This window comes from Varanus komodoensis, unplaced genomic scaffold (genome assembly GCF_004798865.1).
Source record: "Varanus komodoensis strain SLA01 unplaced genomic scaffold, ASM479886v1 scaffold31, whole genome shotgun sequence".
Taxonomy (NCBI): domain Eukaryota; kingdom Metazoa; phylum Chordata; class Lepidosauria; order Squamata; family Varanidae; genus Varanus; species Varanus komodoensis.
Genome location: NW_025335780.1, coordinates 675,946 through 694,022, shown reverse-complemented (window position 1 = coordinate 694,022; position 18,077 = coordinate 675,946). Strand labels below are relative to the sequence as shown.

Here is an 18,077-nt window from a genome sequence, read left to right as displayed (position 1 = left end):
TGTGGGCAAAGCCAGCTGAACTTGCGGAACTTGGAGGGATGGCCAGTGTGAATACTGGTTAGAGGATGGGAATCCTTGGTTCCCCCTTCTAGTGACTAGGAGAAGTGGGTGTGGTGGGGTGCAACATTCACATGTGCAAATTGCCTTGATTTGCGTAAGAGCAGGGTCGCAGAATTTTGCTTGAATGGATACAGATTCAATTACCTGCCTGGAAATTCTTGTTGTTGTGTGCTCTGCTGAAACATTTTTTCAGCTTGTGTCTCCAAGCTGTGGATACTCTCTAGCAATGAAGCAATTGCTTTTTTCTATTCATGTTTGATCTCCAATCTCTTTAGGTAAACAGAAGTACCTCTGTGCCAGCCGGAATGATTGCACCATTGATAAGTTTCGAAGGAAAAACTGCCCTTCCTGCCGTCTGAGAAAATGCTACGAAGCCGGGATGACTCTGGGAGGTAACATCCGCCCTGTTTGGGGATCTTTTCCTTTTCATAGTGTGCTTGCTTGGCTCATGGTGTGTCGTGTGTCTAATAGAACTAGTGAGAGAGATGGAGAGGGTCTCAGCTGCTGTAATCATGCCTCTTGTCAGAGTAGTTTGCAGAGAGATTGTATCGAATGCATGTCCTACTTTGATGACCTTTGGACAAGCTCACAGTAGCTATCATGCCTGAGGATCAAAGGGACTTCAGCCAAGATTCCAAAAACTCACCCCGTGCACTAAGGCGAGGCCTGCTTGATTCGTTTATTTATTCTAAAATGGCCATCTTTAAGGGAGACACGCCCAGAATCAGTGCTACCAGAGGAATCTGACCTGTGCGATGCCCAAGCAGGAGCCTGTGACCACAGCAGGTATCTCTGCTTGGCAAACCAGGAGCAGGAACGTGAGGCAGTGAAAGGAACCCATCCTGTCTTAGCTTGTGGGACAGTTCAGCAGCAGGAAATGTGGGACGGACATCTTCCTCTGGAACTTACCCTTCATCTCCTACGGAGACGAGAGAAGATAGTCCTGGGCATGGTGGTGGTGGTTGTTAATAATTTCATTTCTGTACTGCCCTCTGGCTGAAGTTCTCTGGGCAGTTTACAGCAAGCTGCCAACAAAACAATAAAATGCCGTGAAATATGTGGAACTGGATAAAGCAGCTGAACCCCGAGTCGAAACATCGGTGCATTCAGCCCAAGGCAGTCTTCTCCCAGTGCCGACCAGTAGTGTCTCTCTCAGGCAATGGGGAGCCTTTCTTGGCCTCACTGCCAGGTCTTATCTTGGCAAGAGACGGAAGACTGAATCTGGGCAATAATGAGTCATCAGTGTTGACTCTCTTCACCCAAGATTCATGCATGGGCTAGCAATGTGAATTGTCCTGAAATGTTGGAGAGCAGGAAATTTCAGGAACCTTTGTAAATGCGCAGTTCTCATCTTTTAGCCCTCACTGCAGATCTAAAGCCACTTATGGCACAAGCTGGTGTGAGCTGAGTCAGAAAAGGGCCTGCAGCTCCCAGGATGCTTCCATGCTTCATTACTTTAACAACTTACATGCATTTCATGTGACTTGGTTAGCTCTAAAATTATCACATGAGCCGTTCCACAGCCGTCGCCACACTTTAGTGCTAATGCGAATCAGCACATGTTTAAGAGCAGAACATCCAACACCGCTTGGTAAGGAAGGACAGCGACAGGCAAATCCTACTTTGAATCTGGGAGCCTGTGGCTACCCTGGGCTGCTGAAGGGGGCAGATCATGGGGGAGGCAGGGAGCAGAATTGCTGTTTGTGTCTAACGCAACACATGATTCCCCTTCTCTTGTGGGGAGGAGGAGGAGGAAGGAGTGGAGGCAGAAAAGGATGGTTCCTTTTATCCTCTCAGCTCGGGAGGTTCTGAGTGAGCAGTGTGTACATTTAAAGTAAAATTTTAAAACGGAAATAGATGTCTGCTCTGCGAGAGGGGAGAGAGTAGCAGCAGAAGCAGCCTGCCAGCAGCTTTATACTGCACTCTGAAAGGTAGGAAATTGTTCCCTCTTCTGGTTCTTTTTCTTTTTGGCCTGCCTCCCAGAGCAAGTCCAGGTCTACTCAGAATTAGGCCCCACGGAGATCTATGGGACCTGTTTCCTGCTAAGTGCATATAAGGTGACAGCCTTGATCTTCTCTCTTGGTTTCCCTGCCATGTCTTAATTTAATTGTTCATGCTCCTCCTTAATCCCCTTTTGGGGAAATGCCCTGTGGATTTTGGATGCCTGTACTCTGCTTATTTGGTGCATACACTTGTTTTCTCATGCATGTGAACATAAGGAAGGCCCTGCTGGCTCAGACCCAAGCTCCATCCAGTCCAGCACTCTGTGCGCATGGTGGCAACCAGATCCCTCCAGCAGGATGGGTGCAAGGTCTCTCCTGCCCAGCTCCTCAATGGCTGGTGTGTGCAGGCAGGCCAGCTCTGGCCAGGGAGCTAGCCAGAGCCCGCAAGGGCCTCCTTTTCCCTTGTATACCTACTTGCCCATTTTGATCTGGGCATGGGGGCTTCTTGAAAGAGCCATTCCTAAAGGAAGTGCAAGAGATGGCAATTAGAAGAAGGACCTTGTCAGTGGCTGCCCCCCCCCCACCCGGAATGGGCTTCCTGGAGAGGTCCACCAGGCACTGTCACTGCCTTCGTTTTGGCACCAGGTGAAAGTGGTCTTTCTTCATAGGCTGTTTGAGACCTGATTTTAACAGGTGGTTGTCTGTCAGATCTCGTTCTGCTACCAGCAGCTGGGTTTGTTTGTTTTGTACTAGGAACTGCAGTGTTGCTGTTGTGCCTGATCGTTGCATGCTGCTTAGACAGCCTGCATTCAGCAGCCTAGAAATTAGACAGATGAATAAATATGCATGCAGAACGGACTGTCAGAAATGGGTGGCCAGGCTTCCCAGCTCTGGGGACGCCTTTTGGATGGACATCGTATTACCACTGCCATTGTTGCCGCCGTCATCTGCCTCCACTTCGGCAGTGGGTTGTGCCTGGATTCGGGGACTGCTTTCTCCGATTAGCACCATCGGTTTGTGTGGCCACGTGGCTTCGCCTCCAGTGTTGTGCAGCCATGGGCTTCAGGTCACTTGCTTCTGGGGAGAGGAGCATGTGTGTGGCTGGATGGATCCCCCACCTCTTTGCACGCAGGATCTGAAAGGTCACGCGCCTTTTCCCCTCCTCGCTTCTGCAGTATGGATTGCTGACTGTGGGAGACCCTTGGCTCTGCCCTCTGGCCCTTGAGACAGACTGGCAACCAACCCACTATGTTAAAGTTGCCTCTGTTGCCACCAGGCTTCCAGGCTGGGCTGGGCCCATGTGCCTCACACCTACCCTTTCGGGGAAGATATAACACAACTGGGAATTGTGAAAGTTGTATCTGGTGAAGAGCTGCATGTGGTTTGGCCCTGGCTTTATCCTTTCTGCCTCGGCAAGAAAGAAATGCCAGTTCTGTCTCCTTTAACTTCAGGGACCTTGATCTTTGGTGCTCTTACATAAACGAATAGATGGATAGAAAATGATGAATATCTGCTTTATCAGATAGCAGTAGCTATGTGGACTCGTGTTTGCCTGATGCAAGAGTGGATAGTCGAAGCCGTTATTCCCATCCCAAGTAAAATTTGGAAAGCCTCTCAGTGAGTGATTAAAAGCACAACATGGTCATTAATTAAAATCGCTTCGTGGTATAGTTTTCCCCTCTAGCAGGAGGTTTGTGCTACCTCTGGGAAGAGAGCCATAACATTGTCCTTAAGAAACAGTTAATTGCTTAAGCAATTTCGTGTGCAAATAGAGAGCGAGGCACAACCCTTTTCTCTTGCCCACTGCCAGGAAAGATGCAAAGGACCTTGTCCAAGAGTTTCTGCTAGGGGCAGGATGATTGCAGCTGCGGAAATCAGGGTGGGAAGCGTGAGAAAAGCCAAGATTGTGTGGCGATTGGCATGGGATCCTGGAAACCCTTTGCGGAGGAGCAGGCGTTCAGCCACAGTGGTGTGAAACTGACCTCTTCCCCAGTTTTGGCTTCCCGCACGCTTCCACTGATCCTTCAGACGTTTGCATGAGCCTTAGATCCCTCTGGACTCAGTGGGGTCTACTTCTGGTTAGATCTGGATTTACTTCCAAATGATGCTTCTCCTCTTCCTTTCTTTTTCTTTCTGGGGAGATGTTCTACCATCAGAAGACCAGCCTTTTCTCATGGGAACATTGTTCAATATACATATTTGATTCCCCCCTCACCCAGCCTCAAAGCCAGGAGTGAATCAGTCCTGGGCAAAGACTGGTGGCAGGCGCCTTGGCGGGGCACAATGCCCACTGCTCAGTCCGCGCCTGCTCACACACGGCCGCAAGGTGCTCCGCGAGGGCGAATGTGGAGCTGCCCTTCCCAAAATAAGGCCTGGTTCAGCCCGACACTTCCTTCTGCGTGGTGCTTTCTGTGTTAACAAGTTGTTGGCAGGTGCTGTCAACGGGCTGCGCAGGCATGTCCTGAAACCCCTTTCGCTGGCTGGGCAGCTTTGTGGAAGCGAGAAAAGCAACACGGAGGCCTCTTGCTCATGCAGAGCCATGCACGCGTTTTCTCTGGTCTTCCCTGCTTTGCCGCTCTGCTTTCTTATTTTCTCTCCTCTCACTTTCGCTGCCAATTGCAGTGACTCCCTACCTTGCTCCCAGCAATCTGTGCACCTTCCAGTTGTGCAAACCTCTAGCTGCTCAGTGAACTTCTATCCACAAATGCGAGTCAGAGAAAAGGATAGGGGCTTCCCATGTAAGACGCAACAGAGGTGTGTGTCCCTATTTCTTAACGATGCATCAGCTCCGAATTGTGAAAGAGCAGCTCACTAGAATATTAGCCCTATTCTGCCTCCGTGGCATTGAATCACCTTCACTGCTGCAGCCCCCCCTGAGTTGTCAAGAAAACTGTTAGTGTTGCTTTCTCATTGGAGGCATTACATGTTCGGTCCTAAATGTGTTACCCAGAAGTTTTTCCAAGTAGCCATGCGTAGGATTGCATGGGAAATATTTCAGCTACCGATTAATTTTCTTCAGCAGGACTCAATCAGTGAGATAATTCCACCCAAAGAGCTTCTTATGTCGTAGTATTGCACAGATGTTGACTGTCAATGACTTGCAACATCCCTGGCAATCAAATACTTTGATCTTTATTAAGCAAAGACCAAACTGGGTAGCTTGGCATGGAAGGTCTTCTGGTGCATTGGCATCAGAACATGTTGTAGAAGCGCTTTCATGCTCCTCCGGTTTGTCCACATAGACCACAACCCCATTTCACACACCCCCGCCCCCGTGGAGCAGCCCTCGTAACTGTGTCAAAACAAATGCAGGGGATTGCAACCCTCTGAATGAACAGGATAGCCAAAAATTCAAAGTAACCAGCATTGGGCAATGCTCTGTTTGAGCAAACATTGGGATTAGACTGCACTGGGAATTTGTGCTTCGAAACCTAGACAATGTGGAATGTGTATGGTCAGGATTCAAGAAACTGGGCTCTGCTTGTTCCAGCTGTGTTTGGTTTGCTGGATGCTGCCTCTCCAATTTGGGTTTGCAACCTGGAAAGACATGAAAAGGGTTCACTGTGGCTGCTCTAAGACTTAGTTCATCAAACACACTAATCTGTTCACTTTCTCAGTGCCAGTTGAACCAAAGGAGTGGTCCAACCCATGCCAGCCCCACCATCTCATTCGTGTTGGCGTCTCTACAAAGAAAGAAGGGCATGTGGTTGTCTGGAAAGGCCATATCTTGCCTACCTGAGCTGGCATAGACCATTTCTCACATGTCCGGCTGGAGTAGCTTCCGCTGAGAGATGCAGGTCTTCCTCTCGCAGAGGAGCGGTGCTCTGAGCAGTAGGAGGGTCCTCTGGAAGTTTTGGCCTGAGGCCTTTCCCAGCTGGCAGGCCACTCCCTGCAGCCAAAAGTGACACTGCTTTGCCTTGCCCTTCTCCTCAAGCAGCGATGGCAAACCTGTTAGAGGCCGAGTGCCCAAACTGCAACCCAGAACCCCTTATTTATCGCAAAGTGCCAACACTGCAACGAAACCTGAAAACTGAGGTTTTCGTTTAGGAAAAGCAACTCACAGCCAGTCCAAGCAAATATATATATATATATATCTATATCCTTGGCAGCGCACTGACCAGCCATGCGAAAGCTCGGGCGAGTCGTGGCTCAAGAGTCGCGGCATGTGACGTCATCGCCTGGCGCCGCTACTCCTTTCCGAGCGTGCGCACGGCCCCTACGCGCGCTGTTACCCGACGCTCGGCTGCGGGGGCGACCTGGCCCACGTGCCGACAGAGAGGGCTCTGCGTGGCCCGCGGGCCGTGGGTTCATCACGGTCCTAGAGCAACACCAGCCAAAGGGGTTGCCCATCCTCACCTCCTGAACGGGAGCAGAGGGACAGCTGGAGACGCCTTTCTGCTCATGCACACAGACCGCTGCCGCGCCAGGGCATCGTGCAAAAGGCTGCCAGGAGGTGCACTGGGCGAACGCAGCAGAGCCGGGGCTGTTCTCTCCGTGCACCCCAGTCTGCTCGGCAGACCTGCTGCTCCCCTTCTTGTGGGAGTCCTCTAGCCACACCACGCCCTGAGACAGCCCAGGGGCCTTTCGGAGGGTTGGCTCTGAAGGTCACCCTACGGCTCACCTCTGCGAGCTGCCAGCCTCTCTGACCCGCTGCCCTCTGGAGCGCATCGTCAGCATGGGTGGAGTCAGGGGCTCTGGTGGGAACGGGCTTCAGCTGCTTTGGAGAGCCTGGGCTTCGCCTCCGCTCCTCCAGCCCACCCCGCACCTTTCGCAGCTGCTCCTCCAGCAACTCCAGCATTTAGATGCTGCCACGCCATCAGACCACAAGCCCTTTAGAGGGGGACAGTTGGTGAGCAGAATGCTGTCCGTCTCATCAGGCTGGTGAGCGGGAGGCAGAGCTTTTCCTATAATTGCCTGGAATTAATGGGTAAGTGCATGCCAGTTACCCAAATGCCTGCTCCCACAAGGCCAGCGCAAACGCCATTTGGAACATCACATGCGAGGTGGCTTGAAGCGAGAGGAAAGGTACGGCCATGCCTCCGCTGCTTGCCAGAGTTAGAATGTTGGCAACGGGTCTAAAGAGCCGCGAGGGTTTCTGCCGCAGCTGCTGTGATTGGTTTATGCTATTTCCAGGTCACCCTGCTCCTCCTGTAACTCCCAAGCAGCTGTTGTTTGCAGAGGGACTGGAGAACATTCACACCCCTGGGATTTTCTGTTACTGCTCTCTTCTGTGGGGCATTGGGAGCCCATGAGGGCAAAGGACCAGTGACTTTCTGGGCTGGATTGTTTGCCAAGGCTCTTGGTTGCTTTCTGGAAAGTTTCAGGAATGAATCTTTCCAGTTCTGCCAAAACCCTGGAATGGATTGTGGAATGTGGAATCAGTTTGCCCTCAAAGCAAGCTCCATGCACTTAGTCCCAGAGGCCTTGTCAACTCTCTCTTCCCATTTCCAAGGCATTCCTCATGCTCTTTGCAGAATGGCTTGGAAAGTAGCAGAGCTTGGGCCATTTCCAGAAAGTCTTCCTTCCTGGACGGAAATGGTGTGTTTCTAACTCAGATTCTGCAGAGGGAATATTCATGCAAGATGTCCCTTCCTTCCTTCCTTCCTTCCTTCCTTCCTTCCTTCCTTCCTTCCTTCCTTCCTTCCTTCCTTCCTTCCTTCTAGGGCACCCAAAAACCAACATTCCCTGGGTGCTTCTCAAAGATTAGGATTAGAAGTATTAATCCTAGAGCACCAGTTGGTGACCATTAGCAGCTTAGGCCCAGAGCCCAGTGCAACCCTCCCATGGACCCCTGGGCTAGAAATCTGATCGTATCCTCTCAAAGAAAGGGTCCTGTGAGTTCTGCTTGCTCATAATAATGCAGAAGGTGAAAGGAAAACCAGGTGTGCAGTTGGTGGCTGGTGACGTGGAGGCATTCTTGAGCTCACAGAACGCATCCGGGTGCAGTGCTGGAGGGACCGGGGGACGTGACGAGGATGCGACATGCAGGGCATCTCCTGGGGGGGAGCACCCATTGTGCTCATACAAAGCATTTCCTTGTGTGGTGAGGCCTATGTGGACCAGGGGCTATGTAGTGTGCTGCACTGAAGCCCATCTCGTTTGGGACATCCGTAGCATGCAGAATCCATTTAAAGGGGGACGAGGGACATCCGTGGGGCTCGCTGTTTGGGTGGCTGTTCCCCAGGACAGCTGCGCACAGTTGCCATATTGCAAAGCACCCCGAAATAGATGCCTTCAGTGCCGTCTTTCCGTGGCTGCTGAGCTAACACCGGCATGGCCTGCGGACTCCAGACTCGACATCACAGGCATGCTGTCAGCTTCCCAGGACTGTCAAAGCAGAGGTGAAGGGTAGGGCTCAGAGACTGTTTTGTTGCATAACCCACCCCAAACCAAGGATTTTTTAAAATAAGGTTTGTCTTTCAGGAAGCATTCTTTCCTTTTATTTGAGCTCTTTTAAATCCAGCAACACTTAATAAAAAGAGTCTTTTCTATTCTTCCTCCCCAAATGACAGAGGGTGCTGTGCATGCAGTAACCTCCTTTCTTGGACATAGTCTTATGTGCAGGAAACAAAGCAGGCGATGCCTTGCAAAACCCACTGCCTACTTGGCACTGGCATTTTACAGATTTGTTTGAAAACCTTCTTACACGTTCTCAGGTTCTTTCTGAAGCTGCTTCCTGGCTCAGGCTTGCCTCCACCAAAGGACCCACTTCATTATTTTTATGGGCTACTTTGGCAAATGAGAAAGTAAAGCAAAAACAAAACTCAGTGCACAAAAATAACTTGTTTTGTACCTCATTTCTGCCTCAAACAGCCTTTATATTTTCAGTGCTGGTATTTTCAGAACAATGTCTGGTGATGAATCATCAGTGGCAGTTCTGAATTTCCATTGGAAGTTTCTGTGGAGGATTTAAATATACACGGGACCCAACTGGACAAAACTGCCGTGTGATGAGCAGCCGATGAAAGAGAGTTACCAGTCGGACTAGCCACAGCGCAGGAGCAGCAAAAGCGCCTGGCAGCATGAAATGCCACCCACGGGGAGTTGTAGGATCCTCCATTAATATCTGGTGGACACATTCACACACGTGATAGTGCCCTGTTCTTTGTGGCTGAGCATGCTGTAGGATTGGGGGGTCCTCAGAAATACATTTGAGGAAGAAGCGAATGGGGAAATGTTCCATCACGTTCCCCCTCAAGCCAAGAGACGTGCTCGGCTTTTTCGCGTTCTTACCCCCGGCACCACTGAGCAAAGCTTTCCTCCACCACCCCCACCTCCACCTCCTCCTCTCACAGTCCCTGCCATCTCTGCTGGAGCAGTCACCGCCCTGCCCAAATGCCTTGCTCTGATAGCAGCTGGTGAGGCCTTTGGCAAGCTGCACCACGACAGCCCAGCAAGAGAGGAAGGGCCACAGGTGAATTCTGCTGCTTGTTCAGGACTGGAGTGAGACGCAGGGCCAGCAGGGAGTCAGAGCAACAGAAGCGTGGCTTTTCTGACCCGCCAGGGGATTAGCTTTCAAGGTCTGTCTTGCTATTCGGTTACACTGCCTGCCAGGGGGAAGTCAGCCTGCAGGAGTGACATCCAGACATGCGCAGGTGGTTCTGCCTCACCTGTCAAGTGGGTTAAGGTGGGAAGACATGGCATTGCCTGGTGTTCAGAGTAATGGGCTGTTAAGGACCTCCAAGCTGTTGCTTCAGAGGTGCCGCAGGTTTCTGTCTCCACCTTTTCCTTCCTTGCTTGCTCTCTGTTGGCTTTTTAAATGTTCATTTTACCATCTCCTGCGGGGAAGGAGCTGTATCCCAGTGCTCCCGGGAGAGCACACCTGGAGCACAAGAGATGCCTAGCGCCACCGGCCCGGTGCTGGCACGGTGTTGAGCAAGGAGACTCGGAACCCAGGGCCCACTCCCCAGGCACAGGTGTCCATTATTGCTTCTGCCCCCCCCACCCCCCATTGGCCACATTGCCAGGAGGTGGGAATAAATGCCCCTCAGTGGCTGGGAATGGGTCCTGATAAAGAGGGCAGACAGGAAAACCTGCTGGCGTATGATCAGCATGAACCACATGAAGCAACCACTGCTTTGGCTACAACTCCCATCAGGCTGTCACTTCAGGGATGCAATGGGTCTCTTACACCCTAAACAGCATAGTCAGTGCCGAGGGTTGATGGGAGTTGTAGGCCCAAACTTCTCCAGGGTCACACATTGCCCGCTTTTGCCTTACAAAGAGGCAGTTTTGCAGGGGAGGACTGAAAGGAGGGTGCCTCTGTTATGCTGAGCGCACCGAGTCCCCCCACAGACCTCTGCTGTGCCGGCGTGATGCGATCCCAGGGCCAGTTTGCCTCTCTCCCCTGCTGCCCTGGTTCTGCCGCCTGCAGCTTCTTGGCTCTGCCTTCCACCTGCGGCTGCACAGGCTTCTGTCTCTCCTTGGGACAAACTGCCGAAAGAAGTGTTCTTAATGGGTGTGCACGCATCCTTCCTTCCAGGTCACTCTAACCCTTTTTGCCGGGCCTATTATATCTTTGTCTTTAACGTTGGCTTAGAAGTAGTTGTGAAAATGCGTGCTTGAATTTGTGCTTAATAGTATGCTATTTGTGATCCCTCCACAAGTTCCTTCCCCTCTCTCTCTCTCTCTCTCTCCCACACCACACACTTCTCACTTCTTCTGCACCCCAGAGAGAAATGCACCCATAAATAGAAACACAGGAACCTGCTGTATACTCAGAGAGACCACTGGGCAGTATAGCCCACTGTTGTTGACACTGGTGAGCCGCAGTGACTTGGCAGGGTGTCTGGTACCCCGTTTTCCTAGAGGTGCTGGGAGCAGAACTGGGAACCGCACAGAGAGGAGGTGCTCTGCCTCCGGACTGTGGCCCCAGCCACACCATGGGATGCTTCAGTGGCTGGCTGGTCACAGTGAACCGATTATCATTGGTCACCAGTGCCGTGATGCACGGTTTGATGGGCAAAGCTGGAGAGGTTGGCTTGCTCACGGAGGCAGAGGAAGAGGATGATTTGAAGCGAAGAGATTTTGATTTGGCGGGTAAGGAAGAAACACACAGGTTCTGTGTTTGGGCACAAAATAGTGCCCCTCCCTCCCTCCCTCCCTCCCTCCCTCCCTCCCTCCATCGGTCTGTCTGTCAGCACTTCATTGTGGGTTTAGCTTGCTGTGACTCAAGAACTGAGATCCATTGAATGCGGGTGCAGCAAGGAGTGGGGGAGAGCTGCCTGCAGACTTCCTATCCAGCAGTTTCGCCAAGGAGGAAAAGGTGGGCAAGATGAAGTGGTGGGGGGGGGGGGGTGTGCTGGCAGCCGACAGCCAAGCTGCCAGGCTGCAGCTTGCCTTACTCACCCCCTCTGGACCATCTCTGGACCTCCTCTGCAGAATACCTGGTGGATCGGGGAATTTCTTCACTAAATGAGCCAGCTGTGAAAGTCTTTAGTGTGCTGAGTTCTGTCAGTTGCTCCCACCCAAGGTGCACCGCCATCTTAGATTCTTGTCACATCCAGGGCAGGCAGGCGAGCAGCCTGGACATGGCCTTGTTTCCAAACTAGGACCATGGAAGATGGCATTACTCACAGCAGAAGCACCTTTTCTGCCTGGACCGAGGGCTCTTTGCCCACATTGTCAAGGGATCCAAGGAGGCGTTGGCTGCAGCCAAGGGTGATCTTTGCCCATCACCACGCCAGGCACATTTTGCGTTTGCTTCAGAAAGCACTCAAAATGAGTAATGGCCTTCCACCCTCTGGCAGAGAGAGCCCTCTGAAACAGAACTTTCCAGTTTTAGATCTGCCGATCCTTCCTGTGTTACAGCCTCGCCAGGGCACAGCCAAAACTTCTGTTTGCCCAACTAGAGCTTTTGCAGGGCTCTTCGTTCCTAACCTGCCATTCCCTCCGTCCAAGGGCCCGGTGGCCATATTTTCAGTTTCATCAGAGTCCATGCAGGACTGAAGCAATCATATCGAGCTGCTGCTATTTTTCAGCCTGTGGCAAGTTTTGTGCCTCAGTGAGCAGATGGAAGGGCAGAATGTGAATTATGAGGATGGCGACTCTCCCCCGCCACTGTTTCCAGAGATGATCAAAACAGTTCATCTCATATCCTCATCTCCCCTATTCTCAGCCTCTCTCCCTGGCATTCATGCACACATACGTGCTTTCTTGAGAATCTCTGTTAGGGTCAACAAAATTCTTCTCTTGGGTGCACATAAAAGGGCCTCATCTTTTCCCATCCGTGATCAAGACTTTGGCTAATGTTAGTAGGAATCCAAGTCATAGAAAAACAGAACCGGGAGCAGCTATGCTAATCTAAATGGGAAAGGGTGGGGTGAGCAGAACTGGCAGTAGAATGCCTTGCCTTCGGTTCCACTAAAATGACCTCCCATATGAGTATAAGGATTTGTTAAAAGTCGAAGGCCTGTAGAACCACTCCTGAGCTCCATGTTGCTGTGTGTACCTAGTTTCCTCTTTAAATATATACTTCAAACATCATGGCAAACCACTGTCCTGGGGCATGGCTATGGCTTTGGGGGGCTCATTTTGGCCTTGAGCCACAACATGGGACCACTGCTTTGAGAAAAGGTCGCACTGTGTAGCACTGATCCTGGGGACTCACTCTGCATACACAGCAGGCTGATGTCAGGGAACCGGCCTGGACAGGCAACTAAGGGAGGCAGATGCCTGAAAGAGGGAACCGATTGTGTAGAGAGGGCGTTGCAGTGGATGGGTTCCCGACTAGTGAAATCAGCGCCCTGCTTGCAGGATCATTTTGGGTCACGGTTGAGGAGTTCATAGAGTCCAGAAAAGCACATGTCATGGGAAGGCCACCAAAGGTTCACTTCTTGTTCTGTAATCCTGGCAAGAACATATGTTTGTTTATTTAGAATATTTATATAAAGTTATAATGACCTGATTGACATAGGCAGCAGAATGAGCCATCAGAACCCTTCCAGGCTGTAGACGTGGCACGTTGACATTTTTCTGTCTGGAAAGCAATGAACCCCGTGCAAACTTAGCACATCAGGATGTTCTAGCCAAACTATTTACTGGGACTGATTGATTGATTTTCACATGTGTGCACACTTTCTTTCTCTCACACACACACTGAATCTATGCTTTTGAGTGTGCTGAAAGCTGTGGTGTAGCAGGAGCAAAAGTGCTTGGTGCTGGGAATTCTGTGTTCAAAAGCCTGCTTAGAAAGGAGGTCCATTCTCCCTCTCTCAATCTAACATCCTTTCATGGTGGTTGAAAATTTCTTTACAAAATGTCTGAAATAGAACTGCATAACAAATAAATGAGTTCAACAATTTAGAAGGAGAGAAACAGAAACTGTTTTGCTGAAGCCCTTTTCCTCACAAGCCTACTAAAAGCTCTAGGACAGTACCACCAGTTTAGCTCATTCTAATGATGGGTGATGGGATGCAGGTGGTTTAAGCCGCTGTGCTGCTGGGCTGGTTGATCGAAAGGTCGCCGGTTTGAATCTGCACAACGGGGTGAGTTCCCGTTGCTCCGCCCCAGCTCCTGCCAACCCCGTAGTTCGAAAGCATGCAAATGCAGGTAGATAAAAAGGTGCCACTTTGGTGGGCAGGTAACAGCATTCCGTGCACCTCGGTGTTTAGCCATGCCGGCCACACGACCACGGAGACTGTCTGTGGACAAGCGCTGGCTCCCTCGGCCAGGAAACGGAGATGAGCACCACCCCCTGGAGTCAGGTATGACTGACTTCACGTCAAGGGGAAACCTTTACCTTTGCCTTAATGATGGTACAAGGGGGAAAGCCACGATGTGGGTGGTCTGAGGAAACCAAGGGCATACTGAGAGAAACAGTACATGGACGACTGGTTGGGAGATGCCAGTGAACCTGGCATTACAATCCTGGTAACTCCCCCCCCCCCCCCGCCGTAGTCTCCGCTGTCTGTTCTACCTGCCCTGACTCCCACCAGCTGCTCCTGGCCTGGGGTGCAAAACGGCATCTGCCAAACCTGTGGAGGGGGTTCCTTCGCGCTAGCATCTGCGATGTGCCTGCAAAGCGCATATGATCTGATGCCCTTCTCATCCCCACAGAATTGTGCGTGCAAAGGTTGACAGTTGGCCTTGCGTTTATGTAGTGAGCGCCTCTGTAAATGCCAAATGTCCCTTTGTGCATTTGTCTTAAGGATTTACCAGCTGGAGTTCTTGTTTTCCATTTAAGCCTGAAGAGACTCTGTGGCCTAAAACAATGCAGACATTTAAAGGGTAATCAATGGCAGACTGAAACTGGTGGTTGACACTTCTGTGGTTGGAACAGAATCTCTGGCTAGCATCCTTCTTGCCCAGTCTGCAGTTTCGGGGTGGTTTTTCCTCCAAGGAAACCAGTTTTGTCAAGTACAACACAAGCATGAAGAAGGAAGGATACAATGCGCAAGCACTCTTAAGGTTTGGCAAGCACTCGGCCCACCTTTCACTCATATTGGTTCCAATAAGTCCTGCTGCGTTTTTAGACATTCTCCAATGGCCATTGCCAATGCTTGTGTAACCCGGTTTCTTTTTATGATACGTGGGGACCAGCTGTGGTCGAAGCAGCAACTCGGCTGTATTCCTTCATGCCCTTAGAGCCAGGTGCGGCTGCAGGTGCTGGGTTGGTGTCTGGATTCAGTGGCAGGCTGAAGGAGGGCCAACGAGCTGAGGGTAGCCAGAGAGAACGCCTGCAGTTGATGGTTCCCACATCCACGAACTGGAAGGCTGCCTGTGCTGGATGGGCTCCCAACCCGGCTGAAAGAGCAGGCACATAGCTGTGGGGTGCTGCTTGACCCCCGGTGGCCGTCTGAGATCCAGAAGGCCTCCGCCAGGAGGGAAGAGATGGGATGCCCTGGGCACAGTGGCTCAAGCTTTGGTCACCCCGCATGTGGAACCGGTGCACTGTGATTCATGCGGGGCATGCCTGGCGCAATCAGGTCACTGAGCTACTCAGAAGCCTCACCGCTTGCGGGACGTGGTGGCCAGGAATGCAAGTGGGGGAGCCGTGTGTGATCGTGCCGCTCAAGGGGCTGGATTCGTGCTGCCGGCACTTCCCCTGAAGCCTCTGAACAGTTTGGGGCCCGAATCCCTGCAGGGGCGCCTCTCCCTGGTCCTCAGATCTGGCCTGGGCTTTGTAGCAGCCCTGGGAGACGCTTCTCCGGGGACCGCAGTGCGTTGGGTGATGCCCAGGGAAGGAGCTACCTCTGGTGTGCAGCTGTGACTGGCACGGCTGGTACTTTCCTTTCAGCACCTTAGCAAACCTATTCGTTTCCCCAGGCATTCTAGCTAGTTTGTTAGACTAGTGATTTTATAGGTTTCCAGGAGTATAGCTTTAGTATTCTTACCACACATCATATTAGACCACATTTCTGTATGTTATTAATTAAATTTGCATCCTGAGCTGGCCTCGTGCAAAAGGGTGGCATAAATGTGTCATAATAAGAAACGATAAAATATGACTGGTTTTTTTCTAAGGAAGTTTTCCCCAGCGTGGTGCCTTCCAGACGTTTTGGGCTACAGCTCCCAGTATTCCCAGCATGGGCTATGTTGGGTGGGGCTGAGGGGAGCTGAGGTCCAGAACATCTGGGAACACCGGGTTAGGGATGGCTGATCTAAGGGCTGCACTCTGCATGTTGGCTTCCCCAAGTTTGGGGCATGTGTAGGTTTTCTAGGAAATGGAAGGTGAGTCTTCACAGCACTGAGAGCCTCTGTAAATGCTCAGGTGCCACCGGCCACCAAAGTGTCCAGGAATCCTGTTCACCCTGCCGCGCTTGCCCTTTTGTGGACTTCCGTTTATCATTTGTCACCGGCCTCCTGGCCCTCTCCATTGCGCCAAAACGGAGCCAGCCATTGCTGCCTTCGGGAAAGGGGACCCGCTGCTCCCCGCTGACAGTGGGGCACAAGAAGACGCTGCCCCCAGGTTAAGTGAAGCAACCCACTCGGGTGCTGGGGAAGTGGTTCTGTGGCTGCCACCGTGCCTTTGCGGGAGTCCAAGATGACTGGGCCGCTCTCAGCCATCCTCCCCTCTCCCTCCCACACACAAATAATGCCAGGAGATGTCGCCCTGCACTTCGCGCTTGTTTTTCCAAGCCGACTCGCTCTTGCTTTTACTGCCATGTTCCCATTTTTACAGAGCAGGCCTCCCTTAATTGCTCTTACTGTAGATCATCCAAAGCATATTATTTAAAGACCAGCTTTTGCACTGATTTACGCAGCTGCTCTTTGATTTGACATTTTTACGTTTGGAGGCTTATTTTTCTCATTATGGCCAAAGGAAGTTTCAGATAAGTATCATTTAATGTAGGGAGCCAAAACCCCAAGGACAACAGATTTCATTTTATGCTTCTCTCGTTCAAGTCAAGCAATCAGGATTCCTTTCCATCCTGTCCCTGCTTTTCATATTAATTTTCTTCCAGGCTGATTGTTGATATGGGGGAGAAAGAAGTTGAGGAGAAATAAAAGGCTTTACTGTCTCAAATAACACAACTGGGTTCTGTACGCTTTATGGTGATGAGGATGCCAATTCTGAAGGGACTGTTCCCACATTCTGCACCCACTTAATCATCCGGATTATTTTCAAGGGCAGCCCTATGAAGAGCACCCCAAGAAGTGGAACCAAATCAATCAATAAATAAACGTGTGTGGTAAACAGTCCATTTCAGAGAATTAGAGAGCTGTAATAATAGATGTCCTAGAGTTTTGTTCATGGCCAGTGTAACCTGATGCAAGGTCTTTACGTGAAGGTTGCCATCTGCTAGGAACAGGGAATCTGCTTAAATCCCCCTCGAAGTAAACCTTCGCAGTTCTGAGGCACTTTCTGGCAAAAAGGATCCCTTGCTTTTCGCAGAGCTCAGCGAGAGACGCACTTGAAAGACTTCCCCGTTCTTGCAGGTCTCCAGGACACAAATGCCCGGCCAAGCACAGTGGTGTCATTTCCCCGCTCACATTTCTATTTGTGAGTGGCCTGTTTTCTAATGCAGCACTGAGTTTTGCCGTTCACAACTCAATGGGCAGGTCATGTCAGCCCTCCCTGGCAAGCCGCGAACAACGCACCGTGGTCCCGAAGGCAATCAGGCTGATGGCGGGCCGTTCGCTCCCTTCCTCCCCACCTCTCTCGGTCCTCCAGGTGGTATCCCAGAGGACGCTGTGGGAGGACTGCATCGTCTCTCCCTCTTCCTTGCTGGGATAGCAAGCCAGGTTTGGCTCCCCACAGCTGTTCGCACTGCATTTTTCCCTTCAATAATCGTGAAATCAGGCTGCTGTTCCCTTCAAAAGGGAGAGCCTCATCTCCCCCCACCCCTCACCTTTAATCCCCACGAGGATGCGCGTCTTGAACCACCAGGGGCTCTGAAAAGTGCAGAAGTGCAAACTCTCTCCCTGCCTCCCTGCACGCAGTATCTACTGGCTGGGACATGCAGAGGCCTCCTCAGCGCAGCCCAGAGTTCGGGCAGCTGCTTTTCCTTAAAAAGCCCATCCATGGGGGATCATGAGGCTCTTGCTGCAATGGGGAGAGAAACGCTAACCCAAAACCCCTTTCGCTGGCAAAAATCCATCGTGCCACTGGCTTCTCTTGACATCTTGCCTTACAGCAACTGTCGAGACAAACCAAAGAGTAGGGGGGAAACATACTGGCTTTCTTTCTACCTGCTTCACCTTGCAGCAGACTTCGCCCCCAGGCACTGCCACTACCGAGGCTTCAGAGCACCATAGTTGCACAACTGTGAACCTTTACAATCGCACAATTGCAACTTTAGAAAAATAACCTTAAGATATGTACAAAAGATGTCATGCAAAACAGTATTTTTAAAAAAGAATGTTTCTGCTGGCCATGCCTTGGGCATTCGGAAGGGGCTGCCCCGAACAGTCACAGTGCAATGGCAAAGGGCAGCTTTCGTGATCTCCAAAATCAAATTAATACAATGAAATAAAAGTTGGAACTACACTGAAGGCACAGAAAATGCTTGGGGATCATGTGGGCGGGGAGCGTTCCAGCCCCTCCTGCTGCTGCTGGGGCCCTTGCGGGGTGGGTGGCACCGGTGGCGGCCGAGTGGCTTTTGCCAGTCTTCTACGAAAGTTGCTGGTCAA

General features: G+C 51.3%; 1 protein-coding gene across 1 annotated transcript in view; it reads left to right on the top strand.

Annotated features, from left to right (window-relative positions):
- Nucleotides 1-18,077, top strand: part of AR (androgen receptor) — a 122,567-nt gene that overhangs the window by 73,207 nt on the left and 31,283 nt on the right. Inside the window, exon 3 of the mRNA XM_044437856.1 lies at nucleotides 336-452. Coding sequence (XP_044293791.1) covers nucleotides 336-452 — 117 coding nt within the window. The remainder of the gene's footprint in view (nucleotides 1-335; nucleotides 453-18,077) is intronic.